This window comes from Meleagris gallopavo, chromosome 21 (assembly GCF_000146605.3).
Source record: "Meleagris gallopavo isolate NT-WF06-2002-E0010 breed Aviagen turkey brand Nicholas breeding stock chromosome 21, Turkey_5.1, whole genome shotgun sequence".
Lineage (NCBI taxonomy): Eukaryota > Metazoa > Chordata > Aves > Galliformes > Phasianidae > Meleagris > Meleagris gallopavo.
In genome coordinates this window covers 9322027-9343793 of record NC_015031.2, presented here as the reverse complement: position 1 = coordinate 9343793, position 21767 = coordinate 9322027, and the positions used below count along the sequence as shown (strand labels likewise).

The window sequence follows — 21767 nt, the reverse complement described above, 5'->3', positions numbered from 1 at the left end:
TCCATGTGATTTCTGATTTACTGACAGAACTAAGATGGAGAATTCACTGACGGTGTAAATATGTTTGGATTTTGACCTCCACTTTCTCCTCTATGACAAAAGAGATGAAGAAATACACGTGAAGCTGATCAGCTCTTCCTCTACTGAAGCACAGCGCACTGAATTGTTTCCCCATTCCATCTGTAAGGTTACACTTTTCACTGAGAAAGAAAATCAGATAGTTCCACCCACTTTCATCCACGAAACTGCAATGTCTGTGAGCCCCTCCTCCAAACCAGTTTGCTCCATGATGCCTTCAGGAGGTGATGTCAGAGCTGCTGCAAACGGCTTTCTGTTGCTTCTAGGTGGTCTTGATTTTGCTATAATATCTATTTGTCCCTTTAGTTTATAAGGCTTTTGAGGAAGGCACTGTGTCCCTCTGTGCTCCTGGAGGCACGTTCTGGCATGCTGCAAATGCAGAAGAGCTGTGCAGCACCATTTCCTTCTGTGGCTGTGCAGCCTGGGGGTAATTAAGAGCAGGACGGTGTGCTGCCCATCCCAGCAGCTGCTGGAATCAGCAAAAGAATGCAGAGATTTTGCTGCCTGCCAAAATGAGGCCTTTTCAACAGTGTGTGGTGGAGCGAGCAACATGCAGACGTGCGTGGAGGTGAATAAACCTGTCCACTCCACCCAGGCACACATACAGACATGTTCTTGATTGCTAATATGGTATTTCAGTGATGCCCATGTATGAAGATGCTGGACAGGGCTGGGTGAACCTGCTGCACTTCTGGCTGCCCCAGGCCTCTGTCAAGGACCAACATTACTGGACTAATAGTGAAGTGAGACTTGGAGTTACTGACTCATTCATAAGAACTGAGCAAGAGTATGGATTACTGAACACCACATGAGCCCTTGTATGGACTCTGTAGTAAAAATATATCTATTAAAAATAGCAGGATAACATAGGCTAGACTAAAAGCATGAAGCCTGAAGGCTTTAGGGTTTTTGTTGCTTGGTCGGTTTGTTTTCACTGCTGTCTCAGGAACATACACTCCATATTACAGCCAGTACCATTTTTCAACACATCACAATGCTGTGACAGTGCTGGGCTACCTCTCTGATTAAGAGCCACTCTCCCTGGAGAGTTCTGCAGAGGATGGGATGGAGCTGTGCATTAACAAGCAGGTCAGGATAACAGTTCCTTTTCATTTTATACATCAGGCCTTGTGTGCTTATGACTGCTTGCAAAACCAAAACATTCCAGGTGCTTGCCAACAGATTCATTAGCACTGTCCTTGAATGCTTTAAGGCCTATTGTGTTGACACTGTATGACTCCTCTCAGAGCAGAGCTGTTTCCTTACCTTTCCTCACAGCCTCTTTTTCCATTCCTTCCTTGAATGTATTCATAGCAGCCTCCACCTCTTTCATCTCCAGAAACCCAGATGCATTGATGTCCCACTTTTCAAAAAGTGCCTCCAGAAGCAGTTCCCGTCGGGTCAAACGAGAGATGAGATGTGCCTACAACAGAGAAAGAGCTCCTGTTTGGTGCTTCCTCAACAGCGATGCTCAACATCTGCACAAATATGGGAGCTGTAGCAGTGGGTTGATCACATAACCCCTATGGGCAGAACTATGAGCAGACAGCTTAGAGATGAATTATTAAACCCAGGAGATATTTGGAAGCACTAAATGGAGCAGACAGCTCAATTCTACTTGGCAGAATCAGAACTGCAGAGGGGCATTTCCTATGGATGAGAGAAGAGACCAACTCAGGCAAGTGGGAATTTCCCAGAGCACAAACATCTCCATGGCAAGCACTAAGCAGAGCCTTGCCAGCAGTACCCAAAGGTTTGATGGTGTATATTTCCATGCTCTTTGCCTGGTTCTGCCCTGAAGTGTGTGGGCTCCAAGAAATGCACATGCAGTTTCTCCTTTGGCACCAGCCTTGGTGCAGTGTGTGGTGATAAATGGCACTGTGTGGCATTGTGTCTGAAATAGCAGCAGTGTGCTGCGCTCTGTGTGAGGACAGCGGAGCCGTCAGATCCAATATCTCATCCAAATTAGGTCAGCAGCACAGAGGGAAACCAGAGAGAGGTCTGAGGAAGGCACAGCTAGAGAAAACACTGTAAACAGGCCCACAGAAAATACAGGGACTTATATATATACGTACATGATGCTGAGTATGAGAATGCTGCTGAAAGGAGGTATGTTTTTCCAACACTTAGCAAAAGCCCCTTGTAACTTAAACACAAAGAAATGCCCACATTCTCAAACACCTGTGCACATTCAGCTAAAGCAGCATGTTGGAGGGGTGCCTCGAAGCCCCCCCCAGAACACCTATAATTTCATGTGTGCGTGCCAGAGCAGTAGGTCAGACACCAGGTTCTTGACAGCCATGAACATGAATAAGCAGAACAGAATGTTTTGAGCTCTTCACCATCTACCTGCTGTGTCACTGGGTCCAGCTCCAGAACAGATAGCCTCTTACAGGATGAATGTGTCCTCACTGCTAGAGCTCAGGGCTGAGGATGGGAAACAACAGGGCAGAAGAAATGCAGAATGCAGGGCTGTAAGTGAATAGCTCTGCCAGCACAAGATTAAAAGTTGGTTGTGTTGTTGTCTCCAGGCATTTGCTTGGTTTTGTTTGTGAACACGTAACCAGCAAAACTTATAAACATTTACCTTTTCTAGTTGTTTCACTTTTTCCTCTTCGGTCTGTTTGTATTCTTCTTTGATGAACGCAATGAGCCCCTTCACGGCAGGCAGAGCGATGCCTTCCCCGAGGAATGTCTCCATGAGCTGAGCAAAGCGCGGCAGGTTGAGGCAGCTTCCATCAAAGGGGCTCCCAACACGAGCAGCACTGCGGCTCTGAATGTCTGCCATGGTGGGACGGAGGTCTGAAAGGCAGTGAGCACCGTGTGTCACAGCAAGCTGCCTGCTGTGCTGCACCGCCTGCAAGGCAGCAGCACTCCTGAGCCCTGTGCTTCCCAGCCGTGTGGCTGAGTGCAGACTGACTCTGTGCTGATTGAAGGCCTTGATCTGTTTGCACTTGATGCATTCAGATTCTTTGATTTTTGCTCCAGTCTAGCATGGATACTATTGTACAATTAGAGCAGAACACTGAATATGGGTTAACTGAAAGAGAGACCCACCTTGTGGGACTAAGACTATGCTGCTGTCCCACCCTGCAGTCAGCTTTCAGCAGTTGGTGTTTGTGTTCTTGCTCACAGCACACCCACAGCCCCTGCCAGTCACTGTGTGCTCAGTGAAAGCACAGCTTTGTGGCCAAATACCTGGAAATCTGTTCTCACAGCCCCAGTCCTCTGGAATTTTCTCTCCATGGCTTCCGTGCCTGTAGCTTAGATCGAAGGGGAGAAGGTCACCTGATGAAAGACAAAATACAGCCTGTAAGGACAGAAGATTTATAAAAAGACCTAAGATACAGCTTTTGTGAGAGCTGTTACATACACACACACTGTGTAGGTGAGAAGATCTGACACGAGCAGTACCTGGCCATGGCTCCTCACGCTCCTGGCTGTCTGCTGCAGCAGAACCCGGTCCGTCTGAGAGGGCTGGGCCTGCAGTGTTAAAAACAAATCATCTGTGAACCAGAGTGTACAGTGTGAGCTCCCGGTGATGAAACCCTGATGGAAAACATCACACGGAGCAGATACCAAAGGCTTGCCTGGTCAGAAATCACTCACATGCATGTGCTCTTGTAGTTGATCCAAGAAAAATATGTATGTTGAAGTTTAAGGTCTGGCACAACAAAGGAGAAGCCTTTACCTTCACCTGGCTCCTGCAGACGGTCCTTGTCCTGCAGTGCTGTCCCTGAGCTTGTCTGCTGTTCAGACCAGTTGCTGTGCTGCCTTGTCAAACCCTCTTTTCTTTCAGGAGGTTCCTCCATGGCCTCTGCAGCCATAATGTCCTGTTTGGAAGCAATGACATCAGTGTCTGCCACAGCTTTGTCTTTTGACATCTTGTTCGTAGCTTCAGGTGCATCTTCAGACTACTTTGGTCCCCCGCCTGTTTGTCAGATTCAGTTTCATCTTCTGCTTCCTCCCTCCTGCCCCTGTGGACACATTGCGCCTCTGTGTATTCTATCTCCATCCAAATTCACCAGGTTCAAAATCAGTGTTTGTCTCCTCCCTTTCTCACCTCAGCACCACCTGATTCTGCTGCTTGGTTTTCTTCCTTAGGAATTCCTCCAGTCTCTGTTTCACTCACATCCATTTGTTCCACAAGACCTCTGACGATGGTGCTCGTTCCATCACTGCCTTGCCTGTTAACACCTGCAGGTTCACGTGCTAAAGCTTCTCCCTCAGAAATCTCTGGTTGAGACAAACCCAAAACTTCTCTGGGTTCCTCATAATCTTCCAGGTCCTCAAGGTCTCCCCACAGATCCTCCAGACTGACCTCTTGCAGATCAACTATCGGCCCTAACGCAGAAACAACATGGATGAGTTGATGGCTTGCACTGCTTTTGTTCTCTAGGATTGCACAAGAAAACAAAAACTCAACCAAAATAAATGGCATTCCCTCACAAACAATGTAATGTCAAAGAGTGAAAATATTTTCTGCAGACATCCATCTCAGAAAAGCCAAACTTAAGCATAATCCTTCCCTGCAGAGAACTGTTCCTTATTGCCTCTTACTCCATGTTTCTTTTGCAACAGGTTTTGTAATTCTCCATGCAAAAAGGAAGGCTGCAATTTGCCATGTATTTGATCCCAGCAGTTAATTGATGTCCAATATCTTAAAATACCTTACTTTCACATAGACCATTTTCTGTGGTTTTTCTTTATTCTTCTAAATTCCCAGAGAAGTTTTTTGTATAAACAGAACATTAACTTCCAATAATCCCCAGTAAGAAAGAATTTGTTCAGGAGAAGCACTACGGAATGGCGGAGGAAGGAGAGGTTTGTGATGCTGCAGTATTTCTGAGCATTGCATCACAGTTTGCAAAACGTCTGCAAATGATGGTGTACAGCTCACACTGCCCATTTAGGTCCATTCCCAACCGTACTTATAAATGGATATTAACAAGACCAATTCACGCTGTAGAGTTGAAACACCCCACATACACTCTTTGGGGTTGCAGAATCTCCTCCTGGCACACACAGAGCTTCTCTCATAGAACTGCTCCAGAAGGCCAAGTATTTGGGGTCTATCCAAGACACCAACCTAGACAGAGAGATGACAGTTACTGTTCTGCTTTCTTTCTCTGGTTTTCGGGACGCATGTGGACATTTGGAGCATTAAAAGGCATCACATATTAGCTAAGAACTGTGTATGACGGAACATTATCCATTAGCAGAACATGGGAACATGTTTCAAAGAAGTCTGTTTATTTTACAAGGACAAAAATTGCTTCTCTGGGCTTATCTGGAACTTGTTACACACTTGCAAGCACATCCTATGACAGCTGATGCTTTCAGGACAGGAATGGATTGCCTGAGAGCACCATGGAAGGACTGCCATTGTGCTGCATGGCACTGAGGTTTGGCTTTGTGCCCCATTGCTTCCTTTGGAGCATCATTGGACTGCCCGAGAAGATCATGAGCCCCCAGATCTGACAACCACCCAAATTTCCTTCAGATATTCATGCGGAATTGAGCACAGGGCTGGGAGAGGTGAGTGCAGAGGAAAACACAGAGTTCATTAAATTCTTGCAGCTAAAAGTGAGTGTGTACAGACAATCAGACCAAGAAAAGGCAAAGAAATGGGGCCACTTCTAGTCGGGAAACTGTGAATTTAAAAAGTAAAGCAAATGACTGCAAGGCTTCACGTTACAATGAATTCCTGTTGTCATTATTTCCGTCCTGCCACCTTTGTAATCTTCCTCCCATTAGTGGGCTACAGTAGTTAATTAGATAACAGATTTGCTTCCGTTTATTTGTGGCAGGTAGCTTTGCTTTCAAATTATTGATTTCCTTTTCACATTTTGCTCTTAGAGGAAAAAGGGCAGGACTTACCGACTTGTAATTCTGTCTTGCAATTGAATGCATCACATTGAATTTGCATCTATTTAGTAGACACACATCTATTTAATAGGGAATGGCCTCACGTTGTACCAGGGGAGGTTCAGGTTGGATATTAGGGGAAATTTCTTCTCCAAAGAGTGGTGCTGCAGTGGCACAGCTGCACAGGGAGGGGGGATCCCCATCCCTGGAGGTGTCCCAGAGCTGTGGGACGTGGCACTGAGGGCTGTGGTCAGTGGGCATGGTGGGGATGGACACAGAGATCTGAGAGATCTTTTCCAACCTGAATGACTCTGTGATCCTATGATTCTATGTACAAATATAACGTTTATGTGGATGTTACCTGATGACTCTGAAATATTTGGATTCTACATTCAATGTTTCCATTATACACACTTAATTTGCTCTTCACATTTCTTCAGCTGTCACTTATCACAATCATCTGGTGGCTGCCTTGAGGCTGGCAGCACTAATGCAAAGCTTCATTTTATAGAAGATGTAAATCAATGAATAAAGTCTTATTAAAAAGAGCCCAATGAACGATTGCTGCATCCCAGCTCCTTGCACTGACTTGCTTATCAGCAGGACAGGTACAAAGCCCACTATAAATAACAGCGGGCCATCTGTGTTTGTACAACTGCCCAAAGCTTGGCTTTGCTTTCAGTGCCAACTGTGGGGAATGGAGAGTGTGCTGACCTCCTTTCCTTGTCACCTCGATGCTGACAGATGATGATCTGTGGTTGTTTTCAGCTCAGCTCTCTGATCCACGTGTAATTCCTTTATTGATGCAGACAAAAGCAGATTTGCCATTTAATGAGCGATAGGTTGGTGTCTGACTGCTGATTGCTTTTCTGGAAACACGAGGTGTGTATCCTCAGCCCCACCATAACTTGGTGAGCAAGGTGGGGATGGGCACTTGGAAAGGTAGTGAGAAGGCAGACTTTGTTGTACTTTGGGGGCATTAAAATGGTGACTGTTTTGGTACTGCCTTGGGAAGGTCCTGCCTTGCTGCACAGCTCAGGCAGTTCAACTGAGCTGCCATCCTTCTGGATGCGTGCATCCGAAATCATCATCACAAGCATGTGGGTACCTTCTAATCTGAGTGTAATTTAAACACTGCTTTCTCAGCCCTAATTGCAGCTCTCTGATGGCCAGCCATGCTCACCATGCAGACTGGAATAACTGCCTGCTGCTGAATGAATGGAAATCAGGAGCTGAAACAACTGCTCTGTTGTGCTTTGCGGAGTGGGTGCTACAGGTGATGGGTCACAGTGAGAATGGTGCATGTCCGTGGGTCAGTTTGCATCATTTATCACCTCTGTGGGTGGAGAATTGCTGCCACAGAAGCAACAGGAAGAAAGTCACACTAAAACATGAAAGGGGAAGAAGGGAACCTTTCAGAATGCGTGTTGTTAATGGGACTCAGTTTTATACATTGCTCTGCCCAGGAGAATCCATCACAGCTCAGCTATTGATAGAGCAATAGGAAAATGAAATGTCTTCTGACTGAGTAATGGACACATTTCTTTCCTCATCCTGAAATAGCAGCTTGCTGTCATTCTCTAAAGCACAGCATTGGTGTCAAAATGTGCTCTGTGATTCTGTTCTCTTGGAGCTAATGACATTATCAGCATGACATTGTAGAGCACATTCGTCCGTTCTGGGTAGGACAGCTGTAAGGATTATTGGAGGAGTGGAATGGAATATGCCATATATGTAGAGGAGAGAACTGCAGAACAACGGCAACTGTTTGCTGTGCAGTAGCCAAAATTTTTGGAGGAACAAACCACAAAAATGCAGTGACCCAGAGAAATATCAAAGTGGGAGCAGTGAAATCAGGTTGGGAGCTGCTTTGCTTACCTGTCCACGATCACAATGTAGGAAGAGATCAATAAACATCTGCCTGCATGTATCACTCCTGATGGCTTCTTGGAAGTCAGCAGTACACTGACTGAGATGCTTCAGGACCTCTTGGAATGCATCATTTGGAAAGTTCTCCGTGTAGGAATGGACACACTATGGAGAGAAAGCAGTAGTGTAAGTCATTGGCATCCCCCAAGCATTTTCACCATTGGTTCAACTCTTCAGAATCTATCACCTGTAATGAAGAGTACAGGACTTTGTTAGTAGACCAGTCTGCCAATGTGATGCAAACTCAGAGCACGGGCACTGCACTGCTCGCTTTGTTCTTCCCTGCAGAAGCAGCACTGTTCTCCCAACAAGCCCAACACGCTGCTGTGTGAGGCATGTCGAGCAGCTCCTTTCCTGGCTCAGGGATTAGCAACCACATCAGAATCCCTCCTGTGGAGCATCAGTGCCTCAGACAGGACACCTCAGGAGGCAGGAGGCACATTCTCTGAGCTTTCTGCAACAGTTAGTGCTCCTGACTTCACTCCCAACAAGGCACGCTGAGCCATTCGTTTTTGCAATCTGACATTCACTGAGGTCCCTAATGCCACAACTGACCACTGCCCATCACTGCAGTGTTTGGAGGAGCGCTCTGGACACAGTAAGAGAAGGAAAGAACTTCTTGCATATGAGCCTGCTGCCATCCGAACCCTCTGACACAGGGAGTACTGCCGACTTGAGATTTATTTTGAGCTCCAGCCTTGGAGACATTTTAACACTTTGGATTTATAGCCATGTGGTTTTTATGAGCAAAAACAGTATGGTTCTAAAAATGTGGTGTGTGTGACATAAATAATGACAGCCATCAGAGCAAACCACAGCCCCAAACCCTGAGCTGAATTACTACAGCAGGTTGCTGGGCTGCAGTGGTGGGGAAGGGAAAGAGAAGAATGTGCAGAACACACAATGTTTCTCCTTAGCCTGTTTTTACACCACGGATACTTGACGTAAGTGCCAGAGCACCCTGAGCTTGTTGGTGCCAAAGCACCCTGAGCTTGTTGGTGCCAGAGCACCCTGAGCTTGTTGAAACGCCACAGAGGCATCACCAACCTGAAATATTAATATTTGTAGTATTATTCGTGTCTGTACTGCATAATATCCAAATAGATGGGAGCAGAGAAAGAGCAGAAGAGCAGCAGCCCACAGCCTGAAGGGCGGCTGGGGGCAAAGAATGGCTCCTGATGCAGTGTGAGCTCTTCCTGCATCTCAGCACAAAAGGAAGGGCATGGAGGACTGGAGGAGAGGTGATGGAGCTGGGGCTGTGTGCACTGACAGAGCTGCAGCCCGGAGCCCTGTGCCAGTGATTCTATGGGGAGGCAGTTGGAAAGCAGTGCGTTGCTTGGTATGTCATCCTGGTGACACACACAGAGCCTTGTGTATTAATTCTGCTGTCTGACAGCTCCTCAGAACGTTTCTTAGAAGAGTCTGTTGGGCTGTGGGGGCAGGAGGAACTGTTGTGGAGCTGCAAGCTTTCCTTAGCTGATGTGTGCTGAGCACTCTGGAGGGTGAAATATTGTATATGTGATCAATGCACGTTTGTTCATTATTAACCAAGAGATTCTGGCACTCCTCAGAAGAAAGCTCACGCCTCCTTACTGCTATCCAGTGTGAGGCTGCACTGTCAATGCACTATCATCAATATCAATGATGTTTTGCTTTTTGTTCCTACTGATCTCAATGGGAACTGAGCAAGCCATGTGCACTCATGAAGAATAACCTCACCTGCAAAGCCTGATTTGGACCCCATGAAGCTATGTGAGCATTTCCCTTGGTGTCAGAGCGCTGGAAGTTCTGCATGCTGAACTTCACATTTACAGATAAGTAAATCAAGTGTATGAGGTCTGTCCAGAGTTTCTAACAGCCTGTAAGTGACCAAAAGCTGCACTGAATTCAAGGAAGAAGAAGTAAAAAGGCCAATTCATGTTAAGTACCATTAAAAAGCAATGCCTTCCACACATGAAAAGGCCAAAGAGTGGCGTGGGGAGGGAGCAGCCCTTAGCCTGGGTGATGCAAAGGCAGACAGTGGCTGAGGACTGGGGACAGCATGTGCTGAAGACAAGATCTGTGGCTGTGCTGCGTTTCCTGAGGGAAGCCATGAAAACCCATCACTTGGTTCCATCAAGACCAGATGGAAGAAGGAGCACAGGATGTGCTCTGAGGACAACGCCTGGTACATCAGGCAGCCTGTGCCTATTGTACGTCTCCTCTCTGGTCTCCTATCTTTCATTGAGTTAAAATAATGGGCAGACAAAAAATACTTGAAAGCATTTTTCTGATGTTGGTTCATTCAGTGCTATACACGTTCCATCGAGGTTATGCATCGACGCCGCGCTTCCGTAACAGAAAGCAATTCTCTGGGCTCCCATTATCCACAAAGATCCCTAATTAAATGCAGTTATTCCGAGGTTACATTTAAAAATACCTCACTTCGTGCTTAAAAAAGCCATCAACAAGCTATCATAAAAATGTATCTCTGTGCAAAATGCTGAATGTGTGAATCTCCTGAGAGCAAAGAAAGCACAAAAAATCACACATGGCTGCAGGAGACTCATCTGCACAGCTTTGTGCCCTGTTTTTAATTACCATAACAGCATCCACCAGCACTGCTGTACTGCAGGCTGTCATCATTTCCACCCCAAACTTCTTCTCCCAAGTTTAATAACCCAGCTGTGAAATGCAGCTCTGTCACAGGGAGAAATGGTGGGTGAAGCCCTGGCCTGGAAAGCTTTGCAATAATTTAGCTGGAACTGATTCGGTTGTTTTCAGACCGATGAAGAGTGGAGTAATGAGGTGACACTTTCAGTGGCTTTGGAAAGTTACAGACACGCTTCTGATGTTTCTCAGTGACAGCTTTTGATTTTACAACTGCCTGTTTGTCAACCTGGTTATCCTTCACACAGCCTTCAGCCATTCGTTACAGCCTGGTTAGGGTTCAGGCCAGTTCAGGGCTGAAAACACAGAGCTTCTCATCACTCATGAGGGTTTCCTATGGCTTGCAGAGTTTCATCAGAAATAATTATACTTCGGGGACTGCGTTAATTACCTCAGGCTAATTGGTTATATGGGCACATATACCACAACTCTCTCGTGCAGCCATTGCAAAATGTGACTTCAGGAGGAGATCACAGTGCATGTCCTCGCAGCGTACAGGTGGCAGTAGGTTTGGGAGCTCGGAAAAGGGGTTGAGAGGGGTGTTCTGAAAACCACTGCTGTTAGGATAACTGCCCAGCAGTGGCACAAGCTGCAGGGCTGAGGAAAGCAAATGGTGCCTCTGATGCTGGCCTGGATGAAAGCGTTGTGACAGCAGAGGATGGAGATGGAAGACGAATTGTCCTAATTTCTTAGACCCTAATCAGTTACCAGGGGTGCTGCAGAAAACCAAAGCTCTTCACTCACTCAGCTGTCCATAGGGAAACAGTACTGCCTTGGGGTGAACATCACCTTCTGATCAGAAACCCTTCTTTCCATTTCTTACCTCTATGAATTCATCAGCATTTACGTTTTCCCCCCACATGTCTGTGATTTCCAGCTTCCTCTCACAGGCTGCAAGCAAAAAATGAAGGGATGTTGGTTCGGAAGGTTTGTGCTTTGCATCGTACACACATCTTTGCATGCAGTATGCTGCATTAACTTCTCATGTTGGACTACGTGCATTTGGGGCAGCTGGAAGTGACAAGGATGTGAAGGATCTGGCTGCAGAGAGGCTATCTAAATCTGGTTCTTACTGAGAATAGTTCTCCTGCTGGGAATCTGCACTTCCCTATTCAGAACAGTGTGTTTGTATTTATTCTTGACAGATGTTGGTGCAATTTCAACCATTTTAACAGCAGTTACCACCAATTATGTGAGGAAAGAAATTAGTTTTAACAGATGAAAATGCCCGAACGTTTTGGGGACATCAGTTCTGCTTCACAAGAGTGGAGTGTGAAAATCACAGTGATTTTCCCAAATAGCTCTGTAGGAAACATTTTACCAACGATGATATTCAAAACTATCTGCTGGTGGGCTGCTGAAGGAACTGAGAAGATATCAAACATCTGCACAGATTTCTGACTGAGGCCTTTGAGACCAACACGCTATTTCTGTTGGGATCATTTTCCTGTTTTTTATCCCACAATACATCAGGGGTAATGAGAGCATTTGCCATGGAATGCATTTACCTTTTGTTGCTTAAGACACTCCTAAATTGTACCACATCTTTATTGAACTATAAAACAAAGTTTAGTGTTCCGTTAATATATATACTGGGAGTGCAATTAAATTAAATACAGAGAAATGAAGCATCGTATCAGTGAATATAACATGAAGCACCTCTTGTGTCTGCAGAGCCAGCACCCAGACAGCAACCTCCTTCTCAGCTCTGCGTCCCAGGATCTGTTTGCACTGGAGAACTCTGCACCAGAAGCATTAAGGCTCTGTTTGGCATTCACACCATGCTCTGCCCATATAGGATGATTGCTCAGAGGAGCAGTTCGTTAATTAGAAAGGACTGAGCGGGGCGAGCTTGTGGCAGAGGTTACTTCACCAGCAAGCAGAAATACCCTCTGGAAATGCCCTGCTTCCAGCAAAGGCAGATTTGTTATCATTGATGATCATTATGGGCTATCTTTGCAAAGGGCTGGCAGCAGGCTGAATGTTGCCACTTCAATATTCCTGGCTCTATCTATCCAGTCATCATTATTCAGAGAGGTCAAGTGTGAGCTATAAATGGGATGGGAATTATGGAAAACCTTTCTGTGCTGATACAGAGGCCCCTGTGTTGGGATTGGGAAAGATAGCAGCTAGACAAGACATGCTCCTTGGTGCGATGCGAAGCAAGCTTCATCGTTTTCCCCTAAACAACTCCATCAGTATTTAATATAAAACTAAAGAAGACACATCAGAAATTTACCTTTTCTTGCGTCTATGGGAGTAGAAGCACAGACATCCAGAAAAATCTTCAGTGCACTCTGAATCTAGAAATCAAGGTAACAGTCAGAGGGCTGCTTCATGCAGACAACGGCTGGCAAATGCTGAAGTAAAGCATGCTGAGTAATCAGCCATGTGGGACAGCTGTATGGGGCAGCCATGCTTCTTACTTCACATGGGAAGGCCCTGCTAAATGTAGGCTTTGTTTACGTTGCTGTGCATGTAAACACAGGGCAATTTCCTACAGGGCTCGTGTGACTTGGAAGAAGGATGCTTGTTCCAAGAGATCATTAAGATGAGTTCAAATCTCATCTCTTATGAGCTCTGGTGTCGATCTGTACGAGTCATAGGGCCAGAAAGAAGATGTAATTGGGCCCAGAGGAGAGCAAGGCTGGCTGCCCTGTACCTGCAGGTGCATCTGGCTACATCTGCAGGGAATGCACTGCAACCTTTCTGCGTTCTCCTGTGACTTGGTGAGGTGTCAGACACCAACCTGCACCCTGACCCAAGGGACGTCAGGATCACTACCCACCCTCCATTGCAAAGTGCCATCTGCAGGGCAGACTGCACCATCACCAGCTCGCCCTTCCTCCCACCCGGACGACCATAGCAGTGTGTTACCAAATATCAAGCCTGGTTACCAGTGCAACTGGTATTCTGCCACTGACATCCGTTGTCCATTCTTTGAACTGAGTTGCCAGCGCTGCTTTTCTCATCTCTTTCTGCTGGCACTTCATACTGTCTGCCTGCTCTCTTTCCTTACGTTTGGTTTTTGCCTCAGACTTCATCCTGGCCAGCCTGTAGGACATAAGAATACGATTTAGACAATACCATCATACACCAGCTTAAAGAAGAGAGATTAAACCACTCCTGAAGAATAAAAAGAAAGGAAATATGTTAGCGAAATTCTTGTCCTTTTAGTAAATGCACATTTATGTCCAAAGCATCACTCGAGATTTGGGGTACAACTCTCTCAGTTGATGCAGTTTCAAGAGAGAGTTAATAAATCCTGTAATTTTAAAGAGAGCTCAGCTCAGAGTCAGGCATTTCCAGCAAGTAGGAGATGATGGTGGTGAGGGTGTTCTCAGTGCAGAATGAAACATGTTCCTTCATGGAGACAGCCGCCTGACTCCCACACAAGGACGGCTGACTCAGACTGAAGGACTCCCATCCCCGACCAAAATACAGTCTCTGCTTTAAGGTATCCGTCCATTTAGATAAGGATTTTCTCCCATCTGTTCTCCCTCATTCTTTGATTCCCAGTCAGGCTGTAGTTAAGGAGAGAAGCCCGAGGAAGGACTGGTAAGCTTCAGAAAGGAATCTGCAGTGAAATCTGCCTGTGTTGAAGGTAGTGCCAAGGCTTCAGGGGCTTCTCTGCAGCCAGAATTTCACTCTTCATCTTACTAGTGCTTATGTGAGAGATTTTGAGCCCAAACTGGCATTTCTCTGCTAACATTTTCTTCCTGCTTAGAAAGCCAGTGACTCACGCCAGGAGTCTCAGTGCTACATACAATCCTCTGCACTGCTGTGGTTTGAGAATCCTATGCAAATTCCTCAATACAGCCATCACAAATATGTAAATCCTGAGCTACTGAGAATGCAAATCCCATGATACTACAACCAGCTGATATGCAAAGCCTGCGACAGCTATTGCTACATAAACCCCCTTGGCAGAGATTGCAGCCCTTGAACCACGCTTCCTCTGCAGCAGTTCTGAACCTCCCACAGCTACAGAGAATCTGTCTCCAACTACACACAACGTAACGAGATAAGGTCAAAGACATGGCACGGGTAGCCAATACTTTGCAATCTGAATCTCCAGAAATAAAAGAAAAAATAAAAAAAAAATTGTTATGTGTACCGTGATAAATCAGTTACGTTTATCTGTAGGCAACAAGGAGGTAAGTGACTGCATGGCACTCATCACACTGCTTTAGTTCATTCATATGGGGCGTGTTCCTATGAGCTGTAACTGATGTGGAGTAGAAATGCAGGGAGACAGAAACTCAGAGAGGTAGAGAGAGATATTTAACATACTATTTTATTCATTACAATACTGGCAGCTTTAATTATCTTCATGTAGAGACTATGCATAAGGCATGTCAACATTTTACTTCCCTAATTCCTGACACCAAAACCCCGAAACCAATTTTCAAGCTCCATGTACTATTCATGCAAATAGAAGAGAGCCATTCACACAGGAGTCATTACACACAAACACAGCTGCAGGTGATCTGGGAGTGAATGAGTAATTTCAACATCATTCTCAGTCACCAATGGGTCATCTACAAACACAGCATTCACTTCTACGTTTCTATATAAAAAGAGCAATTAAAATGAGAGCATTATCATTCACCTAATGCAGTCATGTTAATTGAGTCTGGGAGAACTTTGGAAAAAAACGGTGTGAAAGAGTCCATAAACCTTTGATACTTACTGACACTGTACCTAAAAGCTGCTGTCACTAACCTAGGCTGGCTTGGAAGTAGTTTACACTCCACGTATGTAATTAAGATAGAGTCTAAAGGGGAATTATATACTCGCAAAGGGCAGAATATGGCCCTAGACAGGAATGACTGCTGTTCTGATCTCTGTGACATGTTCTGTTTGTTCTGCTTCCCATGTTTATAACAGGGAGACAACTGCCATCTCAACACGGCTCATTCTGCCATACCACACCTTTTGTGAAGCACAGACCAGCACGGCAGCTGTGATCCCGTGGGCTCTCACACTTCCAGGTCTCTCACCTCTCCGATGCCGTATCTGGGATCTCTCTTTTGAGCTCCTCTGTGACCGCATTCAGACCCCTCAGGTAGGGGCCTGGTTTGGTGCAGGTGTCATACTGAGGGTTATGTCTCATCAGATATTCTGCAAGAAAAGTAATGGGGTCAAATTTGGCATGCCCCATGGCTGGTGCGAGCACGTCCTTCCTTCCTACTTTCATTAACAGGTTTTCCACTCCTGGGATTAACGTTGGTAGCAGTTTGTCAGTCAAATAGGTGCGAGCATCCAGGGACTCCTTCTCATTACTGAACCAGTCCTGGCACAGCCCATCACAGGGCTCTCGCTTTTTTTTCTTTTCTTCTTTTGCCTTTTCTGCACGAATCATCTTCACCTTCGCCTCCTGCAGACTCAGGGACCTCTGCTGCACCTTTTCATAAAAGCACTCTTTCCACGGAGCGTGATCACTGAGACATGGCAGCTCAGCACCCCCCTGGTTTCTCTCCATTTCTGAGGCAGTCACACATTTATCTCCAGCTTTGGGATGCTTCAGACCTCCAGCTTGGGCCATTTCTTCTGGCTGAGCAGCCATACACCAACAACTGAGACACAAAAGAAATATGTTATGTGATGCCAAAAGATGCAGCAGTGTCCTGGCAAGTGGCACGCTCAGAAAACCTATAGCTTTACTAACCAACCTATAGCTTTATTAACCAACACTCTGTTCCTACGTGCCTTTTCTGTTCTCTTATGCTGCTTTGTACTCTTAAATACAACCCCTTTACTTCAAAGATTAGTGAATGATTTATAAAGATTAATTATGTATCACAACAGCCCTTGGAGACTGAGCTAAATAACTGTTCCTCTTTTATAGGAGAAGAAACTGAGACTCAAGAGGGAAGAGATTAATTCCAGTTCACTTGGGGAGTCAGAAACCAAGGGCTGGACACTGCTCAGAAGTCTCTCCCCATTCTAACCAGTGGGTTCCCACTTAATGGCAACTTCTGCAGCTGTTTTTCTTCTGGATGCTTTGGGAAAGGGAACCCAGAGTGCGGCTCTGCAGTGAGGCTCTTCACAAGCACTTCACCTTGTAGCTGTTTTGTAAAAGGCAGATTTATAGAATCGCAGACATTTTTTGTCACAGTTTCCCAACTCCATCACTTTTTTCTCAAAACATTAATGTTGTGAAATACCAGGAAGGAACTGAGCTGCTCACAGGGCACAGTTTGGAAACGACTGCTGTGTGTCTCCAAACATAACAGGCTGCATCTGCAGCGGGGCTCACACAAATGGAATGGAGCACAGTGGGGCTTAACCACATGATTTACAGCCAAATCACCAACAAAACAAAAAAACAGCAACCCACCTCAGTGTTCAGCAACAGCAAGGGCAGGGTGACACTAACAGCCAAACTGACACTAACAGACAGCCAAACTGATGCCCTTCCAAATTAAAGATGAAACCCTGCTCTGAACTTGCTGCCACAATATTCCTTTTTCACAGAGGCCTTTCAGTATCCATAAAAACACCACTGCTTTTGCTCAGTTTTGCTCTACGTATTTAAGCATCTGTAGCTGTTCTCTGAAGAGAGTTCAACCTTCCAGGAAACACATAAATGTGATCTACAGCCCTCCTGGCACCCAAACATAATTGCTAATAGGATGACCTCCTGGCTCATAACCACCATCTGAAGCCAAATATTGCTGGGGTAGGTAGGTAGAATGCTTTACAGCATTACATTTCTATGTCTGTTTCTAGATGGGCTCGGTGGCATCTCCTGGTAATTTGTTTGCAATGCTGATTACCTGCTGGGGAGTGGGATGGATTTATGGTTGGGCTGCCTGCCTGACCCACACAGTGCTGGGAGAATGGCGGCTGGTTTTGCCACCAAAGGGCACAAAGTGTAGAGGGAGTGCAGATTTATAAGGGTAGCAAAGGAAACCTGTCAACCCTGTCAAATCATTCCTTGCTTAGGTGGGTTTCTCTCAATGAGCTGTGAAACCAGACTCCTCCTGCTTCTAAGCAGGGTGTTAACCAAATGTTCTGCTCGCATTCCAAGTCCACTGGTTTTGTTGTGCCAAAATAAACTGTTCTTGCAGTTATTTTTTGACATCATTTATGAAACTGCTCCTCAGATTCTGCACAATGTTAAAATAGCAAAGGCACTCTGCTGTAGGGGGTGCCTCGTTCTCAGTGATGACAAATGTATTCCCTACATCGCTCTCAACTATTTGTTAGGATGATTTTGTGGGTTAGTAAATGTTTATGAAGCGCCTCTGAACAACAGAAGAACCGAAGTGCAGCTGTTCTATCTCAGTCCCACAGCATTGGCTTAACCCCAAGAGGGGAACAGGGCACACGGGGCTGCGCTGATGGCTGCAGTGCAGAGCAGATAAATCCAGCTGTGAAGGTATGGAAGTGCACACACACAGCATGGAATTTAAAATAAACGACAAAAGGCTGCCAGGATCAATCCCTAAAACTTGGAGCTGCTCAGTGATTACAGAGATAAACTCCTGCTTGTTGGAAGGAGTTATCAGCTGATAAACTTCAAGGCTGATTTACATCAGTTACATTTACATTGAGAATTTGGCCCGTCGGACACAGAGCTCTCGAGTGCTATGATGTTTCTAAGTGGAGGCTTGACGGTCCGAATAACGTAAGAACAGTGCACACAGACCAGGTTTAGGAACACATAGGACATTTGAAATGTGATATAAAGTTTTCTGCAAGCCTTTGCTGAAGCTGAAGGCAAGATAAGCGTTTCATTATTTAGTAGGATGCCACTTCCCAGCTCCTTGGCTGGGAGAGAGGTGTTCCTGCTGCAAACCCTGCAGGTACAAAACGATTACCTCTCCATCTTCTGTACAAAACCCAAACCTGCTCATAAATCAGGCGTGTGTGGTTTCGCTGTTCCTCTGCTAGGGCATTCTGAGTGGTGGGATAGGGCCAGGAAGGACTAAAGTTTGTTCAGGTAAATATTTTGGAGATGTTTGGGTTACAGAAACCCTTTCAAAATCAGTCCAATCTCTGATGCTCAGAAATAGCTTTGACTTTTGCTCAAGTGCTCCGTGCGTATCTCAGCCATCACAAGGAGCCCAACACCCTTTTACCCTTTTCATATCTGATCATGAAACAAAGGCTTTCTTTTTCTCTTTTCTTTTCTGAAGCTCTGAAGAACCGTTTTCCTTACCTTTAGAGCAGGTATCAAAACAGACTTTATTCTTCCTGCTTTCAGAGTGGCTTTGCAAACGAACAGGAATCAAATAGCTGCCCATCAGTTCTCAAGCATGAGAGATCTCAAGGTGAAACAGGGACTTCTCAGGCCTGCTGCAGATCCGGACAGTGAGGTTTACTCCTCGGTGTGTTTGCAGTTGCTAAGCAATGATCCCAAGGGTTGCTATGTCTCACCCACCACTCGGAATTGCTGCAGGCTGTCTTTTGGCTTTGGCAGGCCAACTTACCCTCCTGTGCTGAACTCAGCGCCTTGTGTCACACAGCTGAAAACAGAACAGGGCTCTGAATAGCAACAGGGAGCACTGCGAGCACAAACAGGCAGAAGGAGAATCCACAGGTGCCCGGTGACAGGTTTACCTTCACATTCAAGGTCTGTTAAGTCCAGCGCTTGCAAGGAAAACATGTGAAAATCTGAGAGAGATGAAGAACAGCACGATGAATTCACCTTTGCAGTTCGCAATTTGTTGCTATTATAATCAACTTACACATCTACTTTTTTTTTCCTATGAAACATCCATTAAAAAAATACTCTCTTTTCTTAAAGCTTTTTTAACCCCCAAACAAGAGCTTGCAAATACAAATGGAAGGTGGGATCCCAATGGCTCCGTGTGTTTCTGGAAGTGGGATCCCGTGGGTTAAGCAAACTTTTAATTGCCCCCTATTTAACTTGGCTGCTATCTGACAATGTTTTCGCTAAGCAAAGTGTATCCTTTTATTATGCCATCAAATACTTGCACTGTTGACAAAATAATGGGCTGAATATGTCATCACAGATGTTTCGCTGGAATTGCCGCTTCTGTCTTTTTTGTTTTGTTTTGTTTTGTTTTTCTGTTTAAGATACACATTTTGGAAGCATTCTGTTGCCTCGTGCAGCTGATGCCAAGATTGAGCAATGAAAGCCCCATCACTCGGTAACAATAAGTCACGTTGGGCAGGGAAATGCTCGCAGCATGTTGAAGAAAACAGGCAATTCCAGAAACCCAGCCCACCTACAGCCCCACATCCCTCAGAGGATGCTGTGAGCCCAGGCACTGAGCACCATGCTATCAGCACAGGGCACAACACGGCCACAGCTCCCAACCGCCTGCCTGCACAGCCCCGCTGTGCCCCGCCATGGCTCTGTTCAGTCAGAATCCATCTGCTTGGAGCAGCCTCCTTCACATCTAAATGCTGCTGCTGAAAAGCACATGCAAATTACACCTTTCTAATGGCTCAAAGAAGCATTGCAAACTGTGATTACTGCAGCTAATAACTGATACGTTTGACCTTTAGCTAACTGTAGATGGTAGCTCTATTATTTACTTGTGGTGGATGCATTTTAAAACTGTTCACTGTTCAAATACCTGCAAGAGCTGTATGATCACAGCACGGAGTTGTATGGGTTGGAAGGGACCTCTAGAGATCATCGAGTCCAACCCCCCATATCTGAATATTACACAAAAGTCTATTTTGGAAGCTGGTTTAAATAATTATTTCTTGATAGTAATCCTCACCTGATTATTTCTCAAAATGAGGAATGAAACAGCAATCCCTGCACTCAGCCAAACCTGCACAGAACAGAAGATGCACGCCTTGAAGCAGAGCTATATTGTCATATGATAGAGCAGAAAACCTTCCCCACCCTCAGCTGTGAGTCCTGCCCCTGCTGAAAAGGACAGCAAAGGCTTTGCAGCAGCGTGGCCTGGCACATGCATGGCAAGGAATCTTCTGCTCAGCTTCCTGCACAGAAGCAACCGCCGAGCACTGCTGTCTGTGCTTCTCACCTTCCCAGTGCTGCCTGCAAAGGGCCCTGCAGGGTCATTTTTAGCTGAGAGGAAGAAGTGTTTTCCCATAGGATGATGTACTTCTTCTGTTTCACAGGGAACAAATCAGGGAGAAAAAATAACGCGGATAACAAACATCATATGTGATTAAGCATATATAGCAGCAAATCTAAATGATCTTTAGAGTTACTGAGAACAAAAGGGATCCCATATGCTCTGTTACATTGCTGATCCGTGACATGTTTCACTTCTGCTCTTTCCTGAACTGGGTAAGAACGAAACAAAAATTATATGCCTGTATTATATTAATACAGTCACAGAAGCATACTTTGTGGAGATAATTCCAGGGGGAAGTAGCAACTACTGATGTGAAAGAAGTTCTGTTGAAACTAAAGCTGGAATTTCTCCCAGCAGCCCACCTGGCTGTAACACCCCTCGGGAGCGCAGCTCCGCCGCAGCACCGCACAGCCGCCAGGGGGCGCCAGGCGGCCCGGCAGAGCCTGACTGCAGGGCTGCGGGGCGGGACCCCCTGACGCTGTTTGGATGTATGGGGGTGTATGAGGCCTGACGGCCCTTCCAACCTGCAAACGCTGTGAACCAAGTGCTCAGAATATTGGATAGGATTTAATCTACGGTCTGGGTAAAGGAGAGCCTGTGCTACCCCGTGCTTAGAATGGCTCGTGCTGGCCGGGCGCAGAGCTCCCATCAGATGCAAGGCAGCTGGTGGGTTGGGAGCACCAGGCTGAGACCCCACGTCAAATCACAGAGCCGTTCCAGTTGGAAAGGAGCTTTCAGATCCCCACCCCACCCCACCATGCCCGCTGCCCTCAGTGCCACATCCCCACGGCTCCTCAGCGCTCCAAGGACGGAGATCCCCCCCAGCTCCCCGTGACGCTCCATCACCTCTCCAGTACCCAGCCTGACCTCCTCTGGTGCAGCTTAAGGCCACCCCCTCTCGTGCTCCTGCTGTGACCGGGAGCACAGCCGACCCCAGCTCGCTGCCACCTGCTCTCAGGGCGCTTAGGGGCGATGTGGGCTCCCCTGGGCTTGAAAGCATCGCGCCTTTGTCTCAGACCCCAAACTGCCCGGCAATATTGCGCTCTGGGCATACTTTAATGCTTCAGATATCACGTGCGCTTATCAGACGAGCTTTTTGCTTGGACGCTGAATTATAAAGAAGAATTACAAGCCGTTTCCAGTACTCAGAGCACTCCGCCCCAGGCGGTGTCGGCACGCGCTCCCTCACGCACGCCGGCACCGCAACAG

The 21767-nt window shown here is 46.2% G+C and overlaps 1 protein-coding gene across 4 annotated transcripts; it reads right to left on the bottom strand.

Annotated features, from left to right (window-relative positions):
• Positions 1-1069: 1069 nt before the first annotated feature.
• LOC104913964 (EF-hand calcium-binding domain-containing protein 5-like) lies at positions 1070-21761 on the bottom strand. Of its 4 annotated transcripts, none has more exons than XM_019622049.2 (16): positions 20232-21761; positions 19096-19149; positions 18966-19001; positions 18695-18831; positions 15528-16103; positions 13422-13578; positions 12764-12827; positions 11348-11415; positions 7825-7980; positions 5068-5167; positions 4142-4422; positions 3770-3911; positions 3493-3561; positions 3277-3366; positions 2666-2880; positions 1070-1501 (listed from the first exon to the last, which is right to left on the bottom strand). In XM_019622049.2, exons 5-16 carry the CDS (start codon positions 16091-16093, stop codon positions 1322-1324), a joined length of 2088 nt encoding a protein of 695 aa, XP_019477594.1. In that variant the 5' UTR covers positions 16094-16103; positions 18695-18831; positions 18966-19001; positions 19096-19149; positions 20232-21761; the 3' UTR covers positions 1070-1321. The 4 variants fall into 4 exon arrangements, 3 of the variants coding, with proteins under 3 accessions (XP_019477594.1, XP_031412334.1, XP_019477595.1); XR_002121032.1 differs by adding an exon at positions 2428-2505 and having other exon boundaries at positions 1425-1501; positions 18695-19001; XM_031556474.1 differs by having other exon boundaries at positions 18695-19001.
• Between the last annotated feature and the right edge of the window lie 6 nt (positions 21762-21767).

What these genes read in the sequence shown, in the direction of transcription:
- LOC104913964 (XM_031556474.1), bottom strand. Translation starts at nt 16,093, where the DNA reads ATGGCTGCTCAGCCAGAAGAAATGGCCCAAGCTGGAGGTCTGAAGCAT. An exon ending in GCGTGAGGAGCCATGGCCAG is followed by an intron (nt 3,367 to 3,492) that starts GTACTGCTCGTG and finishes GTCTTTCATCAG; the next exon opens with GTGACCTTCTCCCCTTCGAT. An exon ending in AAGTGAAACAACTAGAAAAG is followed by an intron (nt 1,502 to 2,665) that starts GTAAATGTTTAT and finishes TCTCTGTTGTAG; the next exon opens with GCACATCTCATCTCTCGTTT.